The sequence below is a fragment of the Aethalodelphis obliquidens genome, unplaced genomic scaffold (assembly GCF_003676395.1).
Source record: "Aethalodelphis obliquidens isolate GAN/ISIS:26980383/991018 unplaced genomic scaffold, ASM367639v1 scaffold41, whole genome shotgun sequence".
Lineage (NCBI taxonomy): Eukaryota > Metazoa > Chordata > Mammalia > Artiodactyla > Delphinidae > Aethalodelphis > Aethalodelphis obliquidens.
The window spans coordinates 11,401,427-11,424,344 of NW_020837985.1; the positions used below are offsets into that span (position 1 = coordinate 11,401,427).

The 22,918-nt window shown below is 42.0% G+C and overlaps 1 protein-coding gene across 13 annotated transcripts in view; it reads left to right on the plus strand.

Annotated features, from left to right (window-relative positions):
• KHDRBS3 (KH RNA binding domain containing, signal transduction associated 3) overlaps positions 1–22,918 on the plus strand; it is a 210,314-nt gene that overhangs the window by 132,931 nt on the left and 54,465 nt on the right. For all 13 annotated transcript variants that reach the window (XR_003438399.1, XR_003438398.1, XR_003438400.1 and 10 more), the window contains one exon: positions 16,200–16,282. Coding sequence is in view for 9 of the 13 variants with exons in the window: in XM_027132538.1 (XP_026988339.1) it covers positions 16,200–16,282 (83 nt within the window). In the remaining 4 variants the exon portion in view is untranslated. The remainder of the gene's footprint in view (positions 1–16,199; positions 16,283–22,918) is intronic.

Genomic DNA, 22,918 nt, shown 5'->3' on the forward strand with positions numbered 1-22,918 from the left:
CAGTTATTCTGCTATTGATTCCTTCTAGTGTAGTTTTCATTTCAGTTATTGTATTGTTCATCTCTGTTTCTTTGTTCTGTAATTCTTCTAGGTCTTTGTTAAACATTTCTTGCATCTTCTCGATCTTTGCCTCCATTCTTTTCCCGAGGTCCTGGATCATCTTCGCTATCATTATTCTGAATTCTTTTTCTGGAAGGTAGCCTGTCTCCACTTCATTTGATTGTTTTTCTGGGGTTTTATCTTGTTCCTTCATCTGGTACGTAGCCCTCTGCCTTTTCATCTTGTCTATCTTTCTGTGAATGTGGGTTTTTTTCCACAGGCTGCAGGATTGTAGTTCTTCTTGCTTCTGCTGTCTGCCCTCTAACGCTGGTGGTTTAGATGGATGGACAGACACACGGACAGATGATTGCCTTAGCCTCCCTAGTCCCACCTTTGCTTGTTGTCCTGCCCTAACCCTGGGTCCTTCCCTTAAATGATGTATTACTCATATTACTTCTGGTATACTTTCTGGTATCTAAAGTCTGATGATGCTACTGCCCCGCCAGCCCCAGAACGTAAGAGCTAGTTGAGAAGTTTAGGAGGATAAAGTCGAGATTCTGCTGAGTGATGTCTGAAGGCTTTCTTGACTACCCTCTTCAGCCTCTTAACCCCCTGCTCTCCCCACATCATCATTTTATTTCAATCAGTACCTATACTGCAGTTCCTTCAACATACCAGGACTGTGTGGCTATCTGTGTATGTACTATTGCTTCTCTTCTAATGCCTTTTTTAGTTCTGTCCCTACCAATTCTTTTTACTATTTATTCTTCAGCTGTGAAGCCTTCCTGGTCCTACTCAGGCAGCCCTGGGTGCACGTGGTGCCTGCCTCAGTGTCTGCTTACTTGTCTTTGTCCCCTGTAGGCTGGATATCTTCAGGGCAGGAACTATGTCTTTTTTTTTTTTTTTTAAATCTTAGTTTGCCCAGAGCCTATCACAGGGCCTGACATTTTGGAGATACTAAATAAACATATGGAGGATGGCTTTTATTAATGCCAACTAATTCTGTCATTCCGTGTGTCGTGTGCCTTGTTAAACATACTTAGTGAAATAAAATTAAAGCCAATTTTAGCAGACATTTAATGACCTAATAAATAGGAAAGACAATGCAGTTTAATAAAGAGGTTATTATTCTGAGATGTAAAATACTTGGTTTCTAATCCTCCTTATTGTCTGTATGACGTCTACTTTTTTTCTTTTGTAAACTATTTAACCTTTTTAGTTTCTTCATCTGCAAAGTGCAGGTGATGGTACTTTACCTATAAATCAGCAGGTTAGACCAGATGCTGTTCTAACCTCTTTTCCAACTTTAAAATTCTATAATTGGTTGTTTTCTGAAACTTACGTAGTTTCCACTCACCCTAAACATGTTCTTTTAATAAGAAATTGTATTTTCATCAAATAGAAATCTTGATATTGAAAGGAAAGTCACAAAATAAACAAAGCAAACATTCTCATGAGAGAAACAAGCTAAAGGTGAGTGGCTCTGAATGTTTTGAATTCTGAAACAAGTTTTGAAAAATAATTTTAAAAGTGAGATCCTTTTTTAAATGCAAACTCACCTTTCAAGATGTATAAACTAGAATTGTCTTAGAAATTTTAATCATATTATTTTTTAACTCATTTAATTATGGTTGCATCAGCCTTCTATTCATGGGAGGTATTTACCATTCACTAATATCCCTTGATATCTTAATATTGTGTAATCATTCTAAGCTTTTGAGCGTGAGCTGATGGGTTAATCACCTTTAAACATACGTACAGTGGGGCGTTCTAGATGAAGTCGTAGGAGTTCATCAGAATATGAAAGCTCTCTCAGGTACTTAAAATGCTCTGATTATCCAGCTGTATGATGTTTACTGAACAGAATGTGGAATTGTCCTGAAACCACCCCATCTGGTGTGGCAGTGCCTACTTGAGCGAGGCAGGGGATGGCTGGGCACACGAAGGAGTTTTACACGTTTTAGAGAAGGATGTGCAGGCTCCTTGAGGCTGCTGGGCCGTAGGAAGTAGCAGAGCCAAGTACATCTGACTAGAGCACCAGGCGCTTTTCTCTTCAGATCCTCCGATCAGGGCCTCCCCACGGGGGATGTGGTGTGCATTGGAGCACATGGTCCCCCCGTGCTTCCCCGTACACTGCTGCCCCAGCCCCTCACAGTGCTGCCGGGTGGTGTCTTCTCCTAGACAGGAGGAAGGAAGGAAGGTCACTAAGCCACAGACACACGGGATGACCCAGCCTGCACTGTGCAAGGGTGGACATCCCGTCCAGTGGCCTGCGGGATGAGAAGTGGGTGAACTGAGATTGGATCCCAGGTTCCCTAACCCGGGGTCTAAAGCTTTTATTCACAATGTTCTAGCTTGTGTAGTGTTTATGACCTAGAAGAAGTGAGAAAATAAGTGAGGAAAGAGTATAAGAACCAGAGCCGGAGACACAATCGTAACTGTATAGCGGAGGCATCCCTAGCCATGGACCTTTCTTCCAGGTTGATGCCCTTATCTGGTCTGTCTGACTGACTGAAGAGGATCCTGAGCTTTCTAGGTGCTTCTTTGTAAAATCATCCACTTCAGTCTTAAGGTCAGAAGTTGCTGCTTTAATTTATTATATGTTTGGAAGGACAGTATCTGAAGGAGATGGCTTCATTTGGAAGCGATCACAAGAGTGCAGGACAGTGTTCTCCTGACTGTTTTAGTCCTCTCATATTTTTCTGATTCCGTAACCACAGGAAAACAGTGCACTCTGCAACTTTTAGAAGCTGATGGAAGAAAAGGCAGCTGCCGCTTGTTGGGTATTTACTTTATAGAACATATTAGTGTGCCGCGCACTCCTCCTGTATCATCTTATTCAATCCTCACTTCAGTCCTGTGAGGTAAACATGATCACCAGACCATTTAGAGAGATTAACTAATTTTTCCCAAACCACACTTCTAGTAAGTAATGAAACCCACATGCCCTTATTTTTCTTAACCAGCACTTTCCTCAGCGCTTTACGTGGATCTGTCATATCCTTAAAACACCACATGAGATATCAGTACTTTCTAGAAGTCATACAACTGCTTGGGGCAGAGCTAGGATTTAAGGCCCAGCAGTCTGGCTCCAGAGCCCACGCTCTTAACCAAGATCTGGTGCTTCCTGGACAAGTCAGTTTCATCTAATTTAAAACTCTGTTTGTGGACAGAGAAACTGACAAGTGAATGGGAAAAATTATTTAATCACTTCAGACATGAGGATTCCTATGCGAAAGTTAGAACACGAGGCCCATGATTGGTTAGTAGCTGGTTTTACTAGTCCTTCTGCAACTACTGGAGGGTGTGTCCTCATAGGACTTCTGCCATTGGTTAACCTAACGCAAGTGTGAAGGGTCAGAGTTTAAATGGGAGCAGAAATCTATACCTTGTGTTTGTACACAAAGACATGCCTTTCCTGCCTGTTCTCCAGCATCAGACTCATTAAAGCTGTAGGAAAAGAAACTTATCTCAAGAAAAACGCTGCTACCACCATCAACAGTGTCCTTGTCTATAAAATGGCTCCGCGGGGACCACCATTTCTCCGTCGGCCCTAAGAATAAACTCCTCTGAAATTTTGTCAGCTAGGAACATCAGTGAAAGCCTGTAGGGGAAAACCAAATATATCTTTAAAATGTACACGTAATTCTGTAATGTAGACTTTGCTTAAAGACTCAGGGAAGTCACATTCCTTGTCATTCTTCTGAGAGCTCACCTGAAGTTTTAATTGTATGACTAGTCTGGGAGTTTCGGTCCAGATGAGAGTTGTACTAACGGCAAATTTTCCCATTGCAGTGACTGCTGGCGTAATTTTTTTGACAAGTAATCTCTAAACTGCTTCAATTATCTTGTTTTCCACAGTGAGAAATTTAATTAAAACAGAGTTACAGATTGTGAAAAGGTTATTTATGAAAATGCATTTTAAATGTGGATTGAAAAGCCTAGATAAAAATTTATCTAAAATTTTTATTTTAGATAAAAAGATGAAGGTTCTGTAATTTTTTATATCCATTTTACCAGAAGCAAGAATAAGAGCAGTGTGCAGTTTACTTGAAATGTCTATCAGGAGCTTCACGAGTCTGTCTCTTTCCTAAATTGCTTGAAAAGTTGACCTCTTTTATAGAAATGTAAAACTTTAGGAAATAATTTCAGATTTTAAAGTTGTGAATATGAAGGGATTTTGTTTTTGTTTTTCCTCCTTTAAGCAAAAACAACCCCCCAAAATGTGCTTTATTAATAAGGGAGTAGAGGACTCTGAAGTGGCAATGTCTCTAAGGCATGGAAAGCAGATTCTGCCTCCCTAACTAGGCTTACCCATCCAAGTAAGGTGAGCGAGCGATCGTAGTTGAGCTAATGTGAGGGGCGTGTCACATCCCTTGGGTGGATCAGGGCAGAGGCCGGGAGGAACTTGAGAACCACTAGACTAGTCCTCTGTTGCAGTGGATTTCCCACAAGAACCTGCCATCTTCGTTTTATTGTTTTCCTTGAGCTTTTCACCAGCATGTGTAGAACTCAGTCCTCGCCTGCAAGTAGACCAGAGTCTACGAAGGAACAGTTATCACCCTCACTTTGAAGCCTTTCACAATCCCCTGGAAGCGTCAGGTGGTCATTATTTGGATCCACGTGTGTACATCCTATTTAGGGTACTTACCTTAGAGTGATGTGATCGCACCTTTATTGGTCTTACTGTTTCCCATTATATTTTAAGCTGATGATAGGGGCCATCCCTTTTTATCCACAGAGCCCAGGATTGAGTAAGTAATCAATGTTTGATTTCTTGATTCAGAAACAAAGCCCAGTGATTATTCAGGAGAGGAACACCTGCAATTGACTTACATACAGAGTGTTTAGGGAGGACGGAGAAAGGAAGGCTAACTGCTTGATGGAACGTGGGAAGACTTTCCAGAGGAAACTGTATAAACCAAACAGGAAAAGGGGCTGGCAGCACTCAGACAGGGAGAGCTGGGGGGCGGTGCATGAAGGCTCACGTGACATTCAAAGGCATAGGCACATGCAGGTGCAGGCATGTGCAGGGACAGCCGGAACGTTGCTGGTACAGTACTGATGAGGTTTACTAGCGTCTTTTTATTTATACCTTTATTTTTATTCTATTCAGTTTGTTCACAGGTAGAATAGAGCTGAGGTACATAACAGTACATGGAATCTTGAACGATACTTTAGGGCTAAAGCAGTTTAAAGCAAAGCCACATCATCAGGTTGGGTGATACAAGTGGAAGACCAGCTGGCCATCTCGATATGTCCTCATAGTGTGACATTATCTTGGGGAGTTCATTAAGGTACAGGGTCTGACCCTCCATTTTATAGGGTCAGGCAGAATATCTGTGGTTAAAAGCAAAGTCGGGAGCCGAACTCACTAGTTTGAAATCCTTGCTGTGCCTTTAATTGCTGTGTGACCTTAGGTAAGTTGCTTAACTGCTCTGTGCCTCGATTCCTTATCTGTAAATGGAAATATTAGTGCTTATCACATGGGGTTGTTAGGAAGATTAGGTAAATTAACATATGGAAAGTATTTAGAATAGTGCCTGGCACATTAAAAGTAATATTTAGTTCTTCAGTTTACCAGTATTGCTCCATCTTTCAGGGCTAGCTGTGCCCCAAACATTAAATATGAAAGACAAAATATACAGTACTATTCACACCCACCAGGAAGATTAAAGTTAAAAAGATAGTTTCAAGTGTTAGCTGGAATGGGGTGCTATAGGAATTCTCATCCACTGGTGTGGGAATGTAAGTCGATACAACTGCTTTGGAAGAACGTTTGTACCACGTGTTAAAGCTGAAAACGTGCCTCCCCAGGAGCCAGGGATTCTGCTCTGGGAACCACTCAACAGAGACAAGACGTGCGGAAGAGGCATGCAGGCAAAACTAGAGAGAAGCAAAGTGTTCATAACTGGGGTGGATAAAGAAGTGGTAGTACAACCATACAGACCAAGTTTTCACACAGCGAGAAGGAACCAGGGGTTGCTGCCTGCAGCACCGTGGACAGATCTCACGGGCACGCAGTTCACGGAAAGAAACCTGGCACGAAGGGGTAGCCACTCTGATTCCATCTCTGTGAAGCTCGAAAGCAAGTTAACCTCCCTGGTGGTGTTGAAAGTCAGGATGGCGTTCCTTTGTGGGGGAGATAATAATAACTGAGGGTGAGCACAAGGGGAGCTGCTGGGGGCTGTTGATGTTGCCTTTCTTGATCCGGGTGCTGGTTACATAGTTGTGCTCACTTGGTGAAAATTCACTAAGCTGTGCACTTAGGATTTGTACCTTTCTATGAATTATTTTATGCTTGAATAAAAAGTTTAAAAATGTGATCGGTCTGTGTATTAAACACATTGTATTAGACAGACCAGATACTCTTGTTTATAACAGAACAGCACGTCTTCCTTCAAGCAGATTTGTTCAAGCCGAACAAACCTTCAGCACATCTGGTCCCTCTGCTGTTAAACCAGATGAGAATCTGAAGGTTTCTGGGTGAGTCTCAAAGCTGAGCAAGGAGTAATCTTAATACTAACATTATGAAACCCTGATAGTTGATGTTTTCATTGTGGAGAAACCTCTGCACCATGAATTAGGTGTGCACCTAGGTGGGCCAGGAGCCCCTTCCCTTTTGTCACGGGACTGGAAGCACTTGCTACCTCTCTCCTGGCCAGTCACAATAAGAACACTTGGAAGGATGAGTGAACCCATATAAATCCGTCAGTGCCAGCCAGGCATCCATTCAGGAAGTGCTTATTGAATGCTTTCTTGTGCCAGGCACTGGGGACACAGTAGTAAACAAGGTAGGCGAAGCCCCTGTTCTCAGGGAGACTGCATTTCCAGTGGAGGACATAGGTAATAATCAAATATATTGGGTATTGATGGGAATCAGCGGTCAGACCCTTTTAGCATTTCTGGCTGATTTTCCCTTGGGGCAGCCTTTTTCAACTGGGGTTCCAGAGCCCACAGAACATAGAAAATGATGTGCATAATTATTTCCTGAGCTTCCCAGGGGTGGTACAAACGACTGCTGTTCTAGATGCACAGGAGAGACGTGAACTCACCTTATACAGAGTGGACACCTTAGGGCACCGGGCTTCACTCTCTGGTGGAACCCTGGTTGAGAAAGGCTGTGAACGCTTCTACCAATTCCTGAAGAGGTAGCTGAGAAGCTGAATTGAGCCTTAAAAGAAATCCAGAATTTGGGAAGGATAAAACAAAATAGTTGGAGTTTAAGGCTCCCCAAGTTTGGGTTTAGGGGGCTGATTAATCCCCTAGGCTTTGGATCAGAACCCAGAAAAGCTATACTCCCAGAGGAAGGCTTATCATCTCAGTCCTGTGTGGGGTGCAGGTTGCTAATTCTTCTGTCCTCCACTAAGAGCAGATACACAGTCTCTCTAGAGAAATAGAACAGTGTAGGCCTTAAATTATTTCTCTTAATTTTTCATATGTAATTGCAATTAATCAAAAATTACAGGCATACAAGATGAGGAGACAGTAAAAAACAGACCACGATAGATTCATAGAGCAGACGCAAACTTTAAAATAACTGTGCTCTTTATAATCATGGAATTAGAAGATAAAGTTGATGATTTAAGCAGACAACTGGAAAATATAGAAAACAGCTATTTTAGAACTGAAAAAAAAAACGGAATGGTTTTAGTTGCAGACTAGACACAGTTAAGGGAAGAAATAGTGTACTGGAGGTTAAACCAATGAAACAGAAACCTGGACGACACAGAAGGTCGCATGAGGCACAAGAGCCTCCAGCAGCACCTCATTCCCTTCAAGCCCCAAAGGTGTGATGCGGCGCCTGCACTTCTCCCCCCGCTCCCCCGCTCAGGCCTCTGTCCGCTGTTCCTTCTGCCTGAGATGCCAGCATAGCTCGCTGCTCCGTTGGCTCACGTTTGTCTGCGGTCCTTTCTGTGAGGACGCCTGTCCGAGATCTCCAGCTCCTCCTTGCTCTCCCTGTGTCACGCGCTGTGTATGTGAGCATTGATGTTTGTCTGCTTCCCCGCTGGAATGTAAGCCCCATGAGGACAGAGGTGTTCGTTTTGTTTTGTTTGTTCAACACGATATCCCCAAGGGCTCGGAACAGTAGGCATTCAACAAATGCCTGCTTCCTGGGGAAGATGGCAAAACCGATACCAAAATCCCTAGCATGAGTTACATAATGTGAGCTTAATAAAATTTAGTTATCCCCCTTTTTCTCATCTTTGTGGAATTTCTGGTTTAATTTTATTTTCTTTAATTTTCTATTTACAAGTTTTCCCTTCCCTTTGTGGGATTTCTGGGTTAACCTCTTTGTTATTTTCTGTATTGTATTATATTGTATTTCTTGTCAAATCTAGATAAATCTAGTTCTATCTCAGATACAAGCTGAGAGAAGAGAAGACTTTGAATAATTGATGTAGATGTGTTTTTAAAAGCTGTGTTCAGATGTGGATAGAATTACAACTACTGTTGGTCAGCCGTTCCTTTATCTAAAAACCACAGTAGTCGTTAATACTAGTATTTGCAGAATGAAAATGTAGACATCACAGTTTAGACAACATTATAAGAATTTATCACATTCAACAAAAGAAAAATACCTGGATAGCTCTGATGTTTCTCTGGCCTAATAGCTTGAGAGTGTTAAAGGGAACAGGTCTTCAACAAAATGGAACTAGCTTTATTGGGCAAGAACTGTGCCAAACAGCTTTCATAGACATTTTTTTTTGGTTAATCCTCCCACAACCATTGGAAACAGCCAGGATGTGGATTATGATTATAAAATTGAGGGGGAAGGAGGGTAGGTGATTTCCCCGAAGCCACATAGCCAGTTAAGAGGCAGAGCTGGAATTTGAACATGGGCATCAGACTCCAAAGACTGAGATGAAGAAGTTGTATGAGTCTAGAAGCTGCATAATATACTCCTCACAGCCATAGATCAGCACGTGGGGATGCAATTTGATTGTTGAATTAATGATGTCTTATTTAAGTGATTATGGGGGACAGATTCTTATTTAGCATTGTTATTAATGTTGTGGTTTTGTCCTTAATTATAAAATAACTTGGTTATGTGATGTGTTCATCACAACCTTGTTGCTGATACTCAGCAAGGAAATTAGTATTATTCAGAACCCCAGCAAGAATGAATTTCTCAAAAGACTATTTTTAGCTAATGTGTGTGTTTTATAAACTCAAAATAATCATGGTAAGAATAAACTTAAATAATCTTTTAACACTCTATTTTATGTGAAAACTTTTTACATTTTGAAATGACCAGGTTTCACCCTGGTGAGGTGGTGTGTAGTCAGCATAATTGTCTCCTTTTAAAAGGACTCAAAACCTAAACATTATTTTCAAATCACTTTTGTAAATTCTCTGTTTAAAATGGTTTTTCCCAGCTTAAATTTTATGCTTGATTTTACTTGTGACAGAAATAGAATTAAATGCTGTTTCCTTTATCCTAGAAAATCTTTTCTCTTCAGAGCAAGATTTCTTTGGTGTTGGGCCATATGTCGGTGGAGTTTTCAGGTCGGGAATGGCAGATGAAGGACCTCTGCCTGTGTTAGGGCATGTTTTGCCATAACGTGACCCCCCTTGACACCTATCAAGTGTCCAGGTCACCCTGTCAGTTCCATTTAGACATCTTCCTTATCGAAGACAAAAACTCAGAAGTGGATCTTGATGAATAAGTCTCTTATAATGATTCAAGAATGTTTATTAATATACATTTATTTCTTGTCCATCTTTGTTCACTCTTTTTAATAATGTTCTGACTTTCAGGAATAGAATACAGAGGGGTTTTTTTTTAATATTTATTTATTTGGATGTGCCAGGTCTTAGTTGAGACACGTACGTGGGCTCTAGTTCCTGGACCAGGGATCGAACCCAGGTCCCCTGCACTGGGAGCGCGGGTCTTAGCCACTGCACCACCAGGGAAGTCCCGAATACAGAGTTTTACTGGGAAATTTTTTTTGCTGAGGGCAGGGAATGTAAGATTGATAGGTAACGTTTGAAAAAAGAATTCAGGTGAGGTCTCCCTATCAGATTTTTACACTATTTGAGTAAATATGCATTTTAGCAATATTTAGCACATCTCCTCAATTCGCATTCACCTTAGAGAAGCTATTGCTATGTTTCCTGCCACTTGGTCTTTAATTAGTTCCTTTCTTTATTCGTTACTGTGTTCCCGACATTGAGAATACAGGAGAACAAGGTCTGTTCCTTCCTCTTAAGGACCTTGTAGACCAGGGGGAGAGAAAGGAGGCAGAGAAATAATTGTGGGCACTGAGTACGTGCAAGTTATCAGTTATCAGGGAAGCACAGAGAAGGGAGTGATAATTCAGCCTGGAGTCTCCCAGTGAAAGACCTAAAGAGGGAACAGCATGTGCGGAGAAATTGCAGCATGAAACAGACAGGCTTCCTCAGGGTCCTTAACGTGTTGATGAAGCTTACAGTGCACTGTCTCTTCTCGTAGGAACCAGGAGAGAGGAGTGGAGATTTGTAAGCAAGGAAGCAACAAGCTTAGGTTTGCATTTTAGCAGATAATTCTGGAGAAAGGATTAGATAAAGAAGCACTAGGCAGCTTCTGGGTGATTCTAATGTAGTCACGTTGGGAATGTAGAGGAAAGATACGAGAGAGAAATAGGAGATAAAGAAAGATTGGCAGGTGGAATGGTGGTGAGATGGGAAAGTGGAGGCATGGATTCTGTCTAGGACAGGAGTCCTTCAGAGGTTCGTGCAGACTGATCGTCTCCTAGCACTTGGTTAGAGAGGCGTGCCTGCAGAACTGCCTCACTCACAGGTACAGGACCCTGTTTTTAAAGTGCAAAGAAGGGGGATCTTTGCAGTGCATTTTAACAACATAAAGGAGCTCTGTTAAGCTTCTTCCAGAGGAAATTCAGTTAAGTTGCTTAGAATCAAGGAGTTTATCATGCCCAGTGTCCTCACTCTGGGTCATCTGAGGAATGGCTCCAGAGATGTGTAGACAGGCGGAGGCCAACTCGGGGCAGCTGAGAGGACCCGGTGCAGGAGGGATTTGGCACGCTTTCCTCAGGAGCGTTCAGTCCAGCCGTCTAACGAGCACTTGCTGAGTGGTCCTCCTTATGCTCCAGCCCTGCCATTACTCTGTGCAAAAGAATCAGTACCCCACGGTCCGTGCTCATAAAAAACAGTAGGTGAGGCCAGAGCCAGTCAGTCGTTTCTGTGCAGTAACAGCGGCATATGTTGGTCCATTGTTGGCATAACAGGTGTGGTGGACTCTGCGTTTGTGGGAGAAACAGAGGAGGAGGTTCACTGGAGCCTCATCCTGAAAAATTGACTAGGCAGAGAAGGCAGGTGCAGAGACTCACAGGGAACAGCATGTGAACTGGAAGGAACTTGCACGTGAAGCGCCGGACTCACTGCAGAGCAGGGGGCTGACACAGAGACTTTGCGGCATGTCGTGAAGGGGAACGTTCTCTAGGAGAAAATGGAAATACGAGAAGTTACGCAAAGACGTCAAGTGTAAGAAGAAATCGTTCTGCACATCTGAGCTCTGCCGACAGTGGAGTCCTGAGTCCCCATCCCAGGTCCTGGCGCCTTTTAAGGTGGATTCTGAGCTTCTCTAGATGGATGATTCCACTCGATTATTTGTGGACTTGTGACAAAGAGTGCACTCACTCTTGTTTAAAATTTCTAACTAGCCTCAGAAAAATCTGAAGAGGAATTTCATAATGTCAAATTATTTAAAGGGAAGCAGCCAGTTGTTGGGGACACTGGAAGATAAGAGCATTAGGAGAAGAGGGACAGAGATACAGGGTTGCTCTGCCTCAGATCCCCCAGCCCTCAGACAGAAGCCCTCAGGCAGCCCACCACCCTCATCCTTCCCTGTGGTAACCATTTGTTGATCCTTTGCTGGCTGACCTCCCCAGCTGTTCTTAGCCAATGACCTCATCTCCTTCTTGCAATAAAATAGCAGGTAATCAACAAGAATCCCCTCCACTCCCTCCCAGAAACGTACACATTCATCTGCAGTCACACTCCTTTTTCTTCTTTTGTCGGTCCCAATCTGCTTTTATGCTTTCCTACATTTTTCACGTCCTGTCCATTGAACAGACAATACTTGTGATGGAAGAGGCTGCACCCCCAAGGCCAAATCCAACTGTGAAATCATCGTCATGAAAGAAATATTGTGAAAGTTGCATTTTTAATCTTTAAAATCTTCACTGTAAAACATGAAAGTCAGTAATTCAGTGACCTAAACAATTTGAAAATTCAAATAAACTAACATTGTAATATCTGACAGAATAATTGAACAAGGAATGAATGACATAAGTGTAGGTTTTAAATAGTCTACTACTTTACATTTCAGTTACTTAAGAAGATTCCAGTCATTTACTGGAGTTTAAAGGATCTTGATTCTTTTAAATAAGCAGAGAAAGAGAACTCTGCATGGGTGAAGCCATAGTCTTTTTAAGCTACTAACAAATGACTGAAGCAGCCGTGGGCTCTGCATTTCGCCAAGCCACGTGCTCAAGGCAGTGACCTAGTTGCGAGTCCCGCCCTCCAGACTGACCTTCCCGGCTCCATGCCCACACAGTTTCCAGAGAGAGTCCCGAAGTGCGGAATCTAAATCCACACTCCGTAACTTGGCCACACGTGGTCTGGTATATGGGTGTCTCCGGCTCATTGCTCTCCCCTTTCGTGTACATTCCACAGTGTGCTCACCTGAACCCTGGGTGAGAAGGGTTCTTGTGTCTGTACCTCCATTGTTTTGCACCTGCTGTTCATTCCGCTGAATTTTTAATAAATTTTCCCAGCTGCTTTTGCTTTTCTCTGCTTTCAACACTTCTGGGAAATTTTCTTCCCCTTTCCCTTTCCCGGTGCCACGCCGGGTGCTTCCCTTCGCCACAGCGTGTGACACGTTGCCTGATAGTTCTCTTCAGTCGCCTGTCATCTCCGTCCCGCCAGCGACCTCACTAGACAGGACACCCCTTTCCCGCCACGGTGTCTAGCAGGAGTGCCAGCCACAGGGTAGGGGCCAAGTAAAGGATTTTTTTTGGTTGTTGTTTTTTGGGTTTTTTTTTTTTTTAACGCGGTGAGATTACTTTCTTTTTGTTGAGATGCTAGCTGCTTTTGTTAATTCACCAGAATTGTAATATCTGCAGTTTGCTACTTGTAACTAAAATCATCTCAAATATTTTTGTTTGTTTGAATCTTATCTGAGAGCTTTCTCCTCCTCGCGTTGGTCACTGGAAGATCATAGCTATATTAGCAACCTGCCTTCAGCTACTGCAAGGGACACCATGGCTTACCAATATGTTCTAAGGATATTCTTGACCTTTATTCTTCCTCTGCCCCTATTTAATGAGTATTCCTTTTAGATTCTGTCCACGTTCAAAGTTGTGAACACATAGCTCTTCAGCAAATATTCAGTTCCTCCTTTATGAGAAAACATTTTTAAAAATTTAAGGTGGTCACGTACAAATTGTATAAGCCTTACCCCTGCAAAGATAGTATCATCCCTTCAGATTAATAGTTGTCTTACAAAATGGAGCACATTACAATATACCTTGCCATTCAGATACTTTTGCTTTTCTAAATCAAATAAATTGAGGGATACTATTTAGTAGATGCTTCTTAAAAGAGAGTAACTAAGGTCAGCACTTTAAAATCAGTCACTTGGCTCCTCCCCTTGTGTGTAGTGGCTGCTGACGTTCATCACCTGTGAGTCTCATCATTTTAGAAATCCAGGAGAGAGGTCAGCAGGGGTAATGCTTTACTAGGATAGTTAACAATGTAAGCTATTCTTTATAAAGTTCTTAATACATATCTGGCATTTTGCTGGAATACATACGTATGTATATGTAATTTCTCATCCTTTCAGGATACTTATTAAGGATTCACATTTTACAGGTAAAGAAACAGGTTCTGGGGAAGTGGATGACCTTGACTGAGATCTGTGACAGTAAAACACAGAAGCCCATCTGACTCCACATCTTTTCTCTTACCCCTTGACCACATTTCTCCACTTCAAAAGCTCTGGTGATGATCATTAAATTGATGACCATTGATAAAACTGATGTTCCAAAATACTTAGATTATTTCCTGGCTCTTTTAAATATTAAGTAAATACCAGTAAGTCCAAAGTCACTATGTAATTGAGTATCCCCAGAAACTTAGAAATCAGTTGTAGGGTAGGCTTCACACTTTCATAGATATAAATGTCATTGAGCAACGTATCTAATTTGATCTTACAGAACGATCATCTCTCTGGACCTTTTTCAGTTTCAAAATACCTTTAAAATAACCATAGTGTACTTGTTATCACATCTGCAAAATGTCCTCATAGAACTAGGAGAATGGCTTTAGCTCTTTTTGGGTTGTTTTTTATTGTTGAGTAATGAGAGTTCTTCATATATTCGGGACACTAGACCATTGTCAGATATGTGATTTGCAGATATTTTCTCCCGTACTGTAGATTGTCTTTTCACTTTCTTGCTGATGTTCTTTGACACAGAAGTTTTTAATTTTGCTGGAGTCTGTTTTATTTATATATTTTTTTGGTTGTTTGTGCTTTTGTTAGCATATCTAAGAAACTAATAACTAAGGTCACAAAGAGTTACACCTGTGTTTCTGCTGTTCAACCTGGCTAGTGAATTTTTCACTGGAGTTGTTACACTTTGCACCTCAAGAATTTCTTTGGATTCTTTTCTGTATTTCTTATACCTATATTAATATTCTTGATTTTGGTGAGGCATTGTTCTAAGACCCTTCTTTAGCTTTTTAGATACAGGCTATCATTTAGTTCCTTGAATATATTTCAAATAACTGATTTAAAGTCTTTGTCTAGTGGGATGAATTGGGAGATTGGGATCGACCTATATACACTAATATGTATAAAATAGATAACTAATAAGAACCTGCCGTATTAGCACAGGGAACTCCACTGTACAGTAGAAACTAACACAACATTGTGAAACAACTCTACCCCAATAAAAAATAAAAATAAATGAAGTCTTTGTCCAGTAAGTTCAGTGTCTCAGCTTCATCAGGGGTATTTTTCTACTGACTACTTTTTTTTTCTCGTGTATAGACTATACTTTTGTTTTTTCTTTGCATGTTGCATAATGGTTTTTGTTTGTTTAAAACTGGACATTTACTATAGTGTGTCCTTCTCCTTCCTCCCTAGGATTTTTTTTTTCTTGGTTTAATTACTTTTCCAAACTAATATTGTAAAGTCGATATTTATCATGCGTTGCCACAGAAGTGTCTTTTCTCTCTTACCTTAGTGGTCAGCTAATGATTGGACAGAGATTTTGTCAAATGCTTGGAAATGAAATCTGTAGTCTTTACCAAGAGACTGTGGGTACCTGCTGGAGCTTGTCTTCAACACTGAGCCAATCAGTTTGCAACTAACTGGCTTAGCCTTGACTTTCCTTCTTATACTGAACCTCAAGGTCAGCCAGAGGAGAGCTCAGGGCCTTCTCAGGTCTGTGCTGGGCAAGTACCTGACACTGTAGCCTTTGAGATTCCAGAAATATGTCAGAACTTTGCAGAGCTCCTAGGGACATCTCATTCCCCCACTTTTCCTTGTAAGCTTTGTGGTTAGCCTGTTATTTGCTCCAGTCTTTCTCCGCCACTTCAAGCAGCTAATCTCATAAACAATTGCCTCTAATTATTTTCTTCAAATACCCTGAGGGAAAAGACTTTGTGCACTGGATGAGCTCCCAGTCAGGTCAAATAAAGGCAGTCCTCTGGGGATGGGGTTTTGAAAGCCTCCACCCTGCCCTGCCCCCTCCAGTGACCTCCAGCCTGCTGGCTTCCTGCATGCTGGATTGCGGCTCCTGCAGAGCCGGGGGTGAGGGGTGGGAATAGGACCGAGCTCACCCTTCATTCCAAGGTGCCGCCAATTTTTTTAAACATAAATGCTCCCTAGATCTCTGCAAGCCTTTGGTTAACTTCCAGGCATCTAAAAATGTTGATTCTAACAATTTTTGCCAGTTTCTCTCTGCTTTTTCAGGAGAATTTTTGGAGGTTCTTACCCTATCATTTTCACTGATGTCACTTTTATATTTTTCCTTACATTATAATTAGATATATAGTTAAATGGTCGCCGAATTAATGCACTAAAAGCAGAATGCGTCTTCCTTTCCAGAAATTTCTCTGAACCTTTTTGTACTTCTCCTGTTATATTTTAGGACTATGATGATGGATATGGCGCTGCTTATGATGAACAGAGTTATGATTCCTATGATAACAGCTATAGCGCCCCAGCCCAAAGGTAAGAGTCAATCTTTATGACCAGACCCCATAGCAGACACTTGTGCCCTTCCACAGTTGCTGTACTCTGGGAACAGGGTGATGATTGGCCAGTGACGGTGAGATTTGACTCGGCCTGCTTGGTTTTGTTTGTTTTAATCGGAGAAGCACTATCTATCCTACCGAATAGCATGTATTGCTCTCAACTTTACTGTAGTGCTAAAGCAATGAGTCTTGGAAAATAGAAGTTGAAATTTTATTTGCTCTAAAAATTTAACTTAAGCATTCAGTATATTCTAAGGAAGAACAGTGTCTACCGAGTCTGTGGCTCTTCAAGTCCTAAGGCCCAAAGTCATATCAGAAATGTGTAAATATCCCGCATTGTCAGTGCCTGGGGATGGAAGTGACAGAAGTTTTTTTCAGTGTTCATAGATCATTTCTGTTTCTTCGCAGCAGCGCTTCTGTTTTCTAACAACTTGAAGTTCCTATTTGTGAAAAATGAGTGAGTTCTAATTTGTTTCCTAAAGAAGTGTTGGCTTAGAAATGAGTGTTATTAGAGGGAAACACAGCTTCATAGTTACGTCTTCTGATAGCAGACCTTGATGTCCATTGATGTATGAAATCCGTGTTCTGTTCAGAATGTTTTCCTAAATGCCTAGAAACCTCTTGCTTTATGTTTAAAATTCTGAGTGGTAGACAAAGACAGACAGACGCAAACCAAAATACTGGCTTTGTGAAGCATAAATAAATATGGACTACATGGTTATTTCGATGAAGCATAAATTCACTTTTGAACTCATTCGGGGCCAGGCAAGCTTTGAACAGACGGGCACCCTGGTACTGAGGTTGACAGGGATATAATTTTTTCTCTTTTTGTTCATGCCAGATTTTTTACTTATATAATTTATAACAATTAAGTAGCCTTTAAACTTTGACTCCCAGCTGGTCTTCTTTACGGGAAGCCTTGTGCATGGTGTTCGCATCCTTGCGGGTTTTGGCACGCCCGGGGGTGACTGGCACACAGTGGACGTTAGACAGGACTTTACGTGTCTCACCCTGTACAGGTGTCCCGGCAATGTCACGAAGTATGTGGGGCTGTTCCCGTTATACAGATGAAGGGAAGGAGCACAGAGCATAAGATTAAGTAATTAGCCAGAAATCACACATGGAGTGCAATCCTTTAAAGACTCACACGTCTCATTTAATCTGAACGGCAACAGCCGGAGTTAATGTGCCTGTTTTACAGATGATGAAACTGAGGCTCAGAGAAGTAAATAACTAACCCAGAATGTGAACCAGACTTGGAAAGCTTGTAGTCTTCCCACTTTAAGCTGTGATAACGTATTAATATGATTGATCACACGCATTCGTTCCTTTGGTCATTTATTCATTCAGCCAACATTTATTAAATGTCCACTGCATGTGTTAAATGTAGGCACTGTGCTCGATGTTGGATTACAAAGATTATTGAGACAGAGACCCTCTCCTTGGGAAGTTCACAGGCTAGAATGAAATACAAATATTTAAAAGCAATGTAATGTGGTAACCACGCGAGAGTCTGAGGAAAAACACAGTATTTCCATAAGAAGACAGTGCTCAAGTCTGATTGGGAACACTGGGGACATTTCACTGAGAAAGTGAAGGGCAAGTAGGGGTCACCAGGGTACAAACAGAGAAGGACATTTCCCAAAGCCAGAGCAAGGCACAGAGCCTGACACAAGAAGTGCTGCCTGAGCTGGAGGACGTGCCGCACAGGACAGATGAGGCAGGAGAGGGAGTGACTGCATCCTCCCCAGTCTCAGGGTGCAGGCTCTGGACCGTGGGCAGCAGCAGGGAGCCAAGGGAGCAGTGTGTTCACACCTGGATTCGGAGAAATGGATTAGAAGGCGGTAGAGAGGCCAGATTGGCAGATGGCGAGCCTGGAGGCAGAGACCCATTAGGAGGCTGGCATGTTCCGAATTATAAGCCCTTTAAATGTCGGGAAGACTCACGTGAAAGAAACACCTTTCATGACAGCCAGCCCACCTGCCCGGAAGTGATCTTTTCAGTGCTACCTGAAGGAGTTACAGAGAATTGCATGAGAATGCCACACGTTGGTCGGTTACTCTTAATGTTCATTTAATCCTCATAACCTGTGAAATAAGTGTCAGTCCTTTTAAAGAAGAAAAACTGGTTTACAAAAATTAGGTAACTTGCCTAAGATCATGCAACTTACAAGCGAAGGGGGCCGACTGAGCACCTCGGTCTGTCTGTCTGTCTGTCTCCCTCTTCACCGTCTACTGTAAATCACAGTGAAGCAGCTATATTATGGAGCAGCGTGAAGAAATGGTTCCAGGTGCTGTATTAGTTTGCTAGAGTTACTGTAACAAAATACCACAGACTGTATTTAAAGCAACAGAAATTTGTTTTCTCAAGGTTACAGAGGCTGGAGGTCCAAGATCAAGGCGTTGGCAGATCTGCCTTCTTCTGAGGCCCCTCTCCTTGACTCGCAGCTGGCCGCCTTCTCACTGTGTCCTCTGTGCGTGTGCATCCCTGCTTTCTCTTTGTGTCCAAATTCCCTTCCTTGTAATGACAGCAGTCAGATTGGACTAGGGCCCACAAAAGGCCCCATTTTAACTTAATCACCTCTTTAAAGATGATTGATTGTCTCCAGATACACATTATGAGGTACCGGGGGTCAGGGCTTCAACATATGATTTGGGGGGAAACACAGTTCAGCCCATAACATGCACAATTTATAACATCGGTTTAAGTACAACACTGTGTATCTCATAATTAGAAATCTAGTATAAACCAGGTAGGAGAGCAGATTTTTTTGAAATCATCCCCAGGATTGAGTGGTGGGTGTTGACCAGGAAATCACCATCACATCATCTTCAGCAGTGAATGTTGGCTGTGTGCTTGGTGTACTATACCATGGGCTTCACACAGATTCTTTCCCCTCTCAGCATGCCCTGAACTATTGCAAAATTCAAGTCTGAACACGTCATTCCTTTGCATACAGGTTCAGAGAGGTTAAATCGCTTATCCAAGCTCAGCAGGCTGAGCAGTGGTAGATCCACATTGGCCCCGAGCACCCTCGTTTGTACTTCCATTGCCTCTCAACTCTCCTTTTGTCATGGTTTTGATTTCAGTCACTGAAACTGGTTCCTATTAATATTTTCCATATACAGTATTCAAAGATCTGATATTTTGTGATGCTTTTAAATCCCTTAGGAATCATGCTTTCATCTGAACTGGAACTGTTGCCTTATCAGACTGGAATGCCTTAATCAAACCTAAGAATTTCATTTATCCTGCATATTAATGTTGCGGGCTAAGACGAATGAAGTTAAGAACCTGGTTTTTCCAATTTTACGTGAGATCCTTTCAGCAAAGAACATTCACGGCCACTACTTTCAAGGAGCAAACAACCTAGTATCCACTAACAGATAATACCATGTAACACTTGATATTCTGGGGTCTAAATTTTCTTGGTTTTTACACTCCAGGTTCTATAAAATTTACTTCAGACTTCAATAATTCTCTCAATTCAGAATTTGAAAGTACAGTCTGTGCTGTAGTTATATAGCTCAGCATTACTGCCGAACTCTTTACTTGGTCTCCTTTTAGATTACAAGCTGTTCTGAAAATGTTCTTTGACACGTCAAGACGTAGTGAAAAGAGCACAGAGCAGAAGTCCTTAGGACCGCACTGTCCACCCTGGCAGCCTCCAGCACATGCGCCTGTTGAACACTTGAAAGGTGTCTAGTCCAAAGGGGGATGTGTTGGGGGTGTCAGGCACATACCCGATTCCAAAGGCGGTGTGGAGTAAATAAAGGATGCAAAATAAATACACGATTAAGATCAGCATCACCTGTTTCTTTTTACTTTTTGTTTAAACGTAGCTACTAGAAAACTCCAAATTACAAATTTCCCTTGGACAGCGCAGAGTTAAAAGACGGCGGTGTCTCTGGCACCAGCACAGAGGAGCTGTGTCTCGGGTTCAGGGCGATGCACCCTCGGGGCAAGCAGGTCAGCTCACCAGGAGCAGAAAGAGAAGTAGAGAGTGTCCAGTCACGTTGATCCTTTTGAAACTTCTATTTTAAAGTTTTGTACTATGTTACTCCCACTGTAGCACACGTTACCCATAAATAGTTTCAGTTACAAGCTCAGAAACCATTTCTTTGTGATGCAGATGTGTTACCAGAAACGTCTGCAGACCCAGGCCACGGTGTAAGAGTCTGACGGAGCTGGGTTTAGGTCCCACTTTTAACGCTTACTGGTTACGTGACTGGGGGCAAGTCATTTCACCTCTCTAAGCCTCCATTTGTAAAATGTGTAACTTGGTTTTTTCTTTGGAGGATCGACCTGAAGGGTGAACGAGACAGGAAAACACACAGCCCTAGTGAACCACGTGGAGGTAGGCGGGCTGCCCAGCGTCTTCTCTGTGAGGGACTAAATGAGACCTTCCCCGGCGTAGTTCCACATTCCACCAGGTGGTTAGCGTAGCGCTGAGGGAGCCCCAGTGCCCGCCCTACATAGAAAACAGAAAATTCAGCATAGTTCAGCTACGTTTCCCCATCGATGTTTGTGATGGCCCCCATAGCGTAAAACAAAATGGAAAACAAAGCATTGTTTATCTAACTTCACACATTTAATGAGTAACAAGCTGTCATCTATTACTGTGAAGAGAAATATGAGCTATTCTTTACAATACTGGAGTTATTCTAATATACATTGGCTCAAATAGTTATTGATTCATTCCTGTGGGCACACCGCTCTGGAGTAGCTGCGGTGAATTAAAAAAGAGCAGGGGATGAATGGCCTCAGTCCTCAGGGACCTGCACCTGCCCTGACATGACTGGAGCCTTCACAGAAATCATAGTCTGACTCCTGGAAACCCTTTGTAAATGTATCTATTTCATTCTAAACTAAGTGGAATTAGTTTTCATTTGATATTCATAGCATGATGACTATACTTAATAATGCAGTATTGAGTTCTGGAAATTTGCTAAGAGTAAATTTCAGGTGCTCTCATCACACGAGAAAATGGTAACTGTGAGAAAATCTGTTAGTTATCTTGACTGTAATAATCATTTCACTATGTTTTTGTACCTTATGTACAACTTTTATTTCAAATTTCACTTTTTTTTTTTTTTTTTTTGGCGGTACGTGGGCCTCTCACTGTTGTGGCCTCTCCCGTTGCGGAGCACAGGCTCCGGACGCGCAGGCTCAGCGGCCATGGCTCACGGGCCCAGCCGCTCCGCGGCATGTGGGATCTTCCCGGACCGGGGCACGAACCCGTGTCCCCTGCATCGGCAGGCAGACTCTCAACCACTGCGCCACCAGGGAAGCCCCCAAATTTCACAATATTTTAATCTGTGTTTCCAAATAATTGTAAATTCTCCAAGGAGATATTTGATTCCTCCGATGATCAGTCATAAAGAAGGTAGAACAAAAAAGGGTTTCCAAAAAGTGCTAATAACCCCCTGAGCATAAGTGGATGACTCTGTAATAAAAAGTTTATTTTCTTGCGGGTTTAATGTTGACATGCTAATTTCCCATAGCACTTTGTGGCTTGACGGTATTTTTGAGTACCTATTTCCTTTCATCCTCCAGAATCTCTATGATTTTCCTGAAAACACTTAGAAATACTGAAAAAGGGAATTAGAAATAATAGCTGCTAGTTTTGGAGAGCCTGTTAAGTCTAGCACTCAGCCATCTGCATCCTTTCTGTACATTATCTCCAGTTTTCACAGTGGCCCCACGTGCTAAGCTTTTCCATGTACAGAAGTTGAAGATGTGATGTTTAGCGACTTTCCCAAGAGTACGCTGCTGAAGAGTACTGAAGCTTAGGTTTTTGTCTGACACTAAAAACCATTATCCAGCTAAAAAAATTTTAAATGTAAAATCATTGACTTGTTTTTGTGACAAAACAACACCTCAGCCCCTTCATCCAAATAGGCAGAGTAATGGAAGCTGTCAGAAGCTACGAGTACTCTTGGTGTGTTTTCAGATGCCAGTTCCAAGGAAGGCAATGAGACAGAAATTAGTGTTGCCGTATGCCTAGCTGTCTAGTTTGCTGTTGCTTCTGTTGGCAGCCTTAGCACTGTATGTGCAGTAATGTCTTCTCAAAAGCTGACTTGTAGAGGTCTGAATATAGTTTGGAATTTTCACTTTGGAAATGATGACCTGGTGTTTAGTTTAGGATGTAACATTTAAACATCAGTAAAACTGTCTTTTGGAAGATATTGCTGTGTTGTATCAGGGTTGGCTGTTTTGGATTTTTAAAAGCAGTAATGGTCTGGCCTGGATTAACCATGCCTTGCAATATTTTTGTGAAATATACTTTTACCTAGCCTGGGTTTTTGGCTACTTGCAGCACAAGTACTGAAGGAGTCTCTTAGCACAAACTAAGCCGTATCGCTATTGACAGACAGATACTTCTAACACAGTATTATATAGACATTGACCAAATAACAGAGACACCAACCCAGATTATACTGTAAAACTGTAAATATCTAAATTCTCAGTCAAGGACCATATGCTAAGAAAAAACGAGGAGATGGCTATAGTGAAAACGAAGCTACAACCTAAAAGGGAAAAGGGAGGGAAAAGCCCAAGGGCCAAAGTTTTAACATGTATAAGTATTGCTGTTAATAATAATTACTGTGCA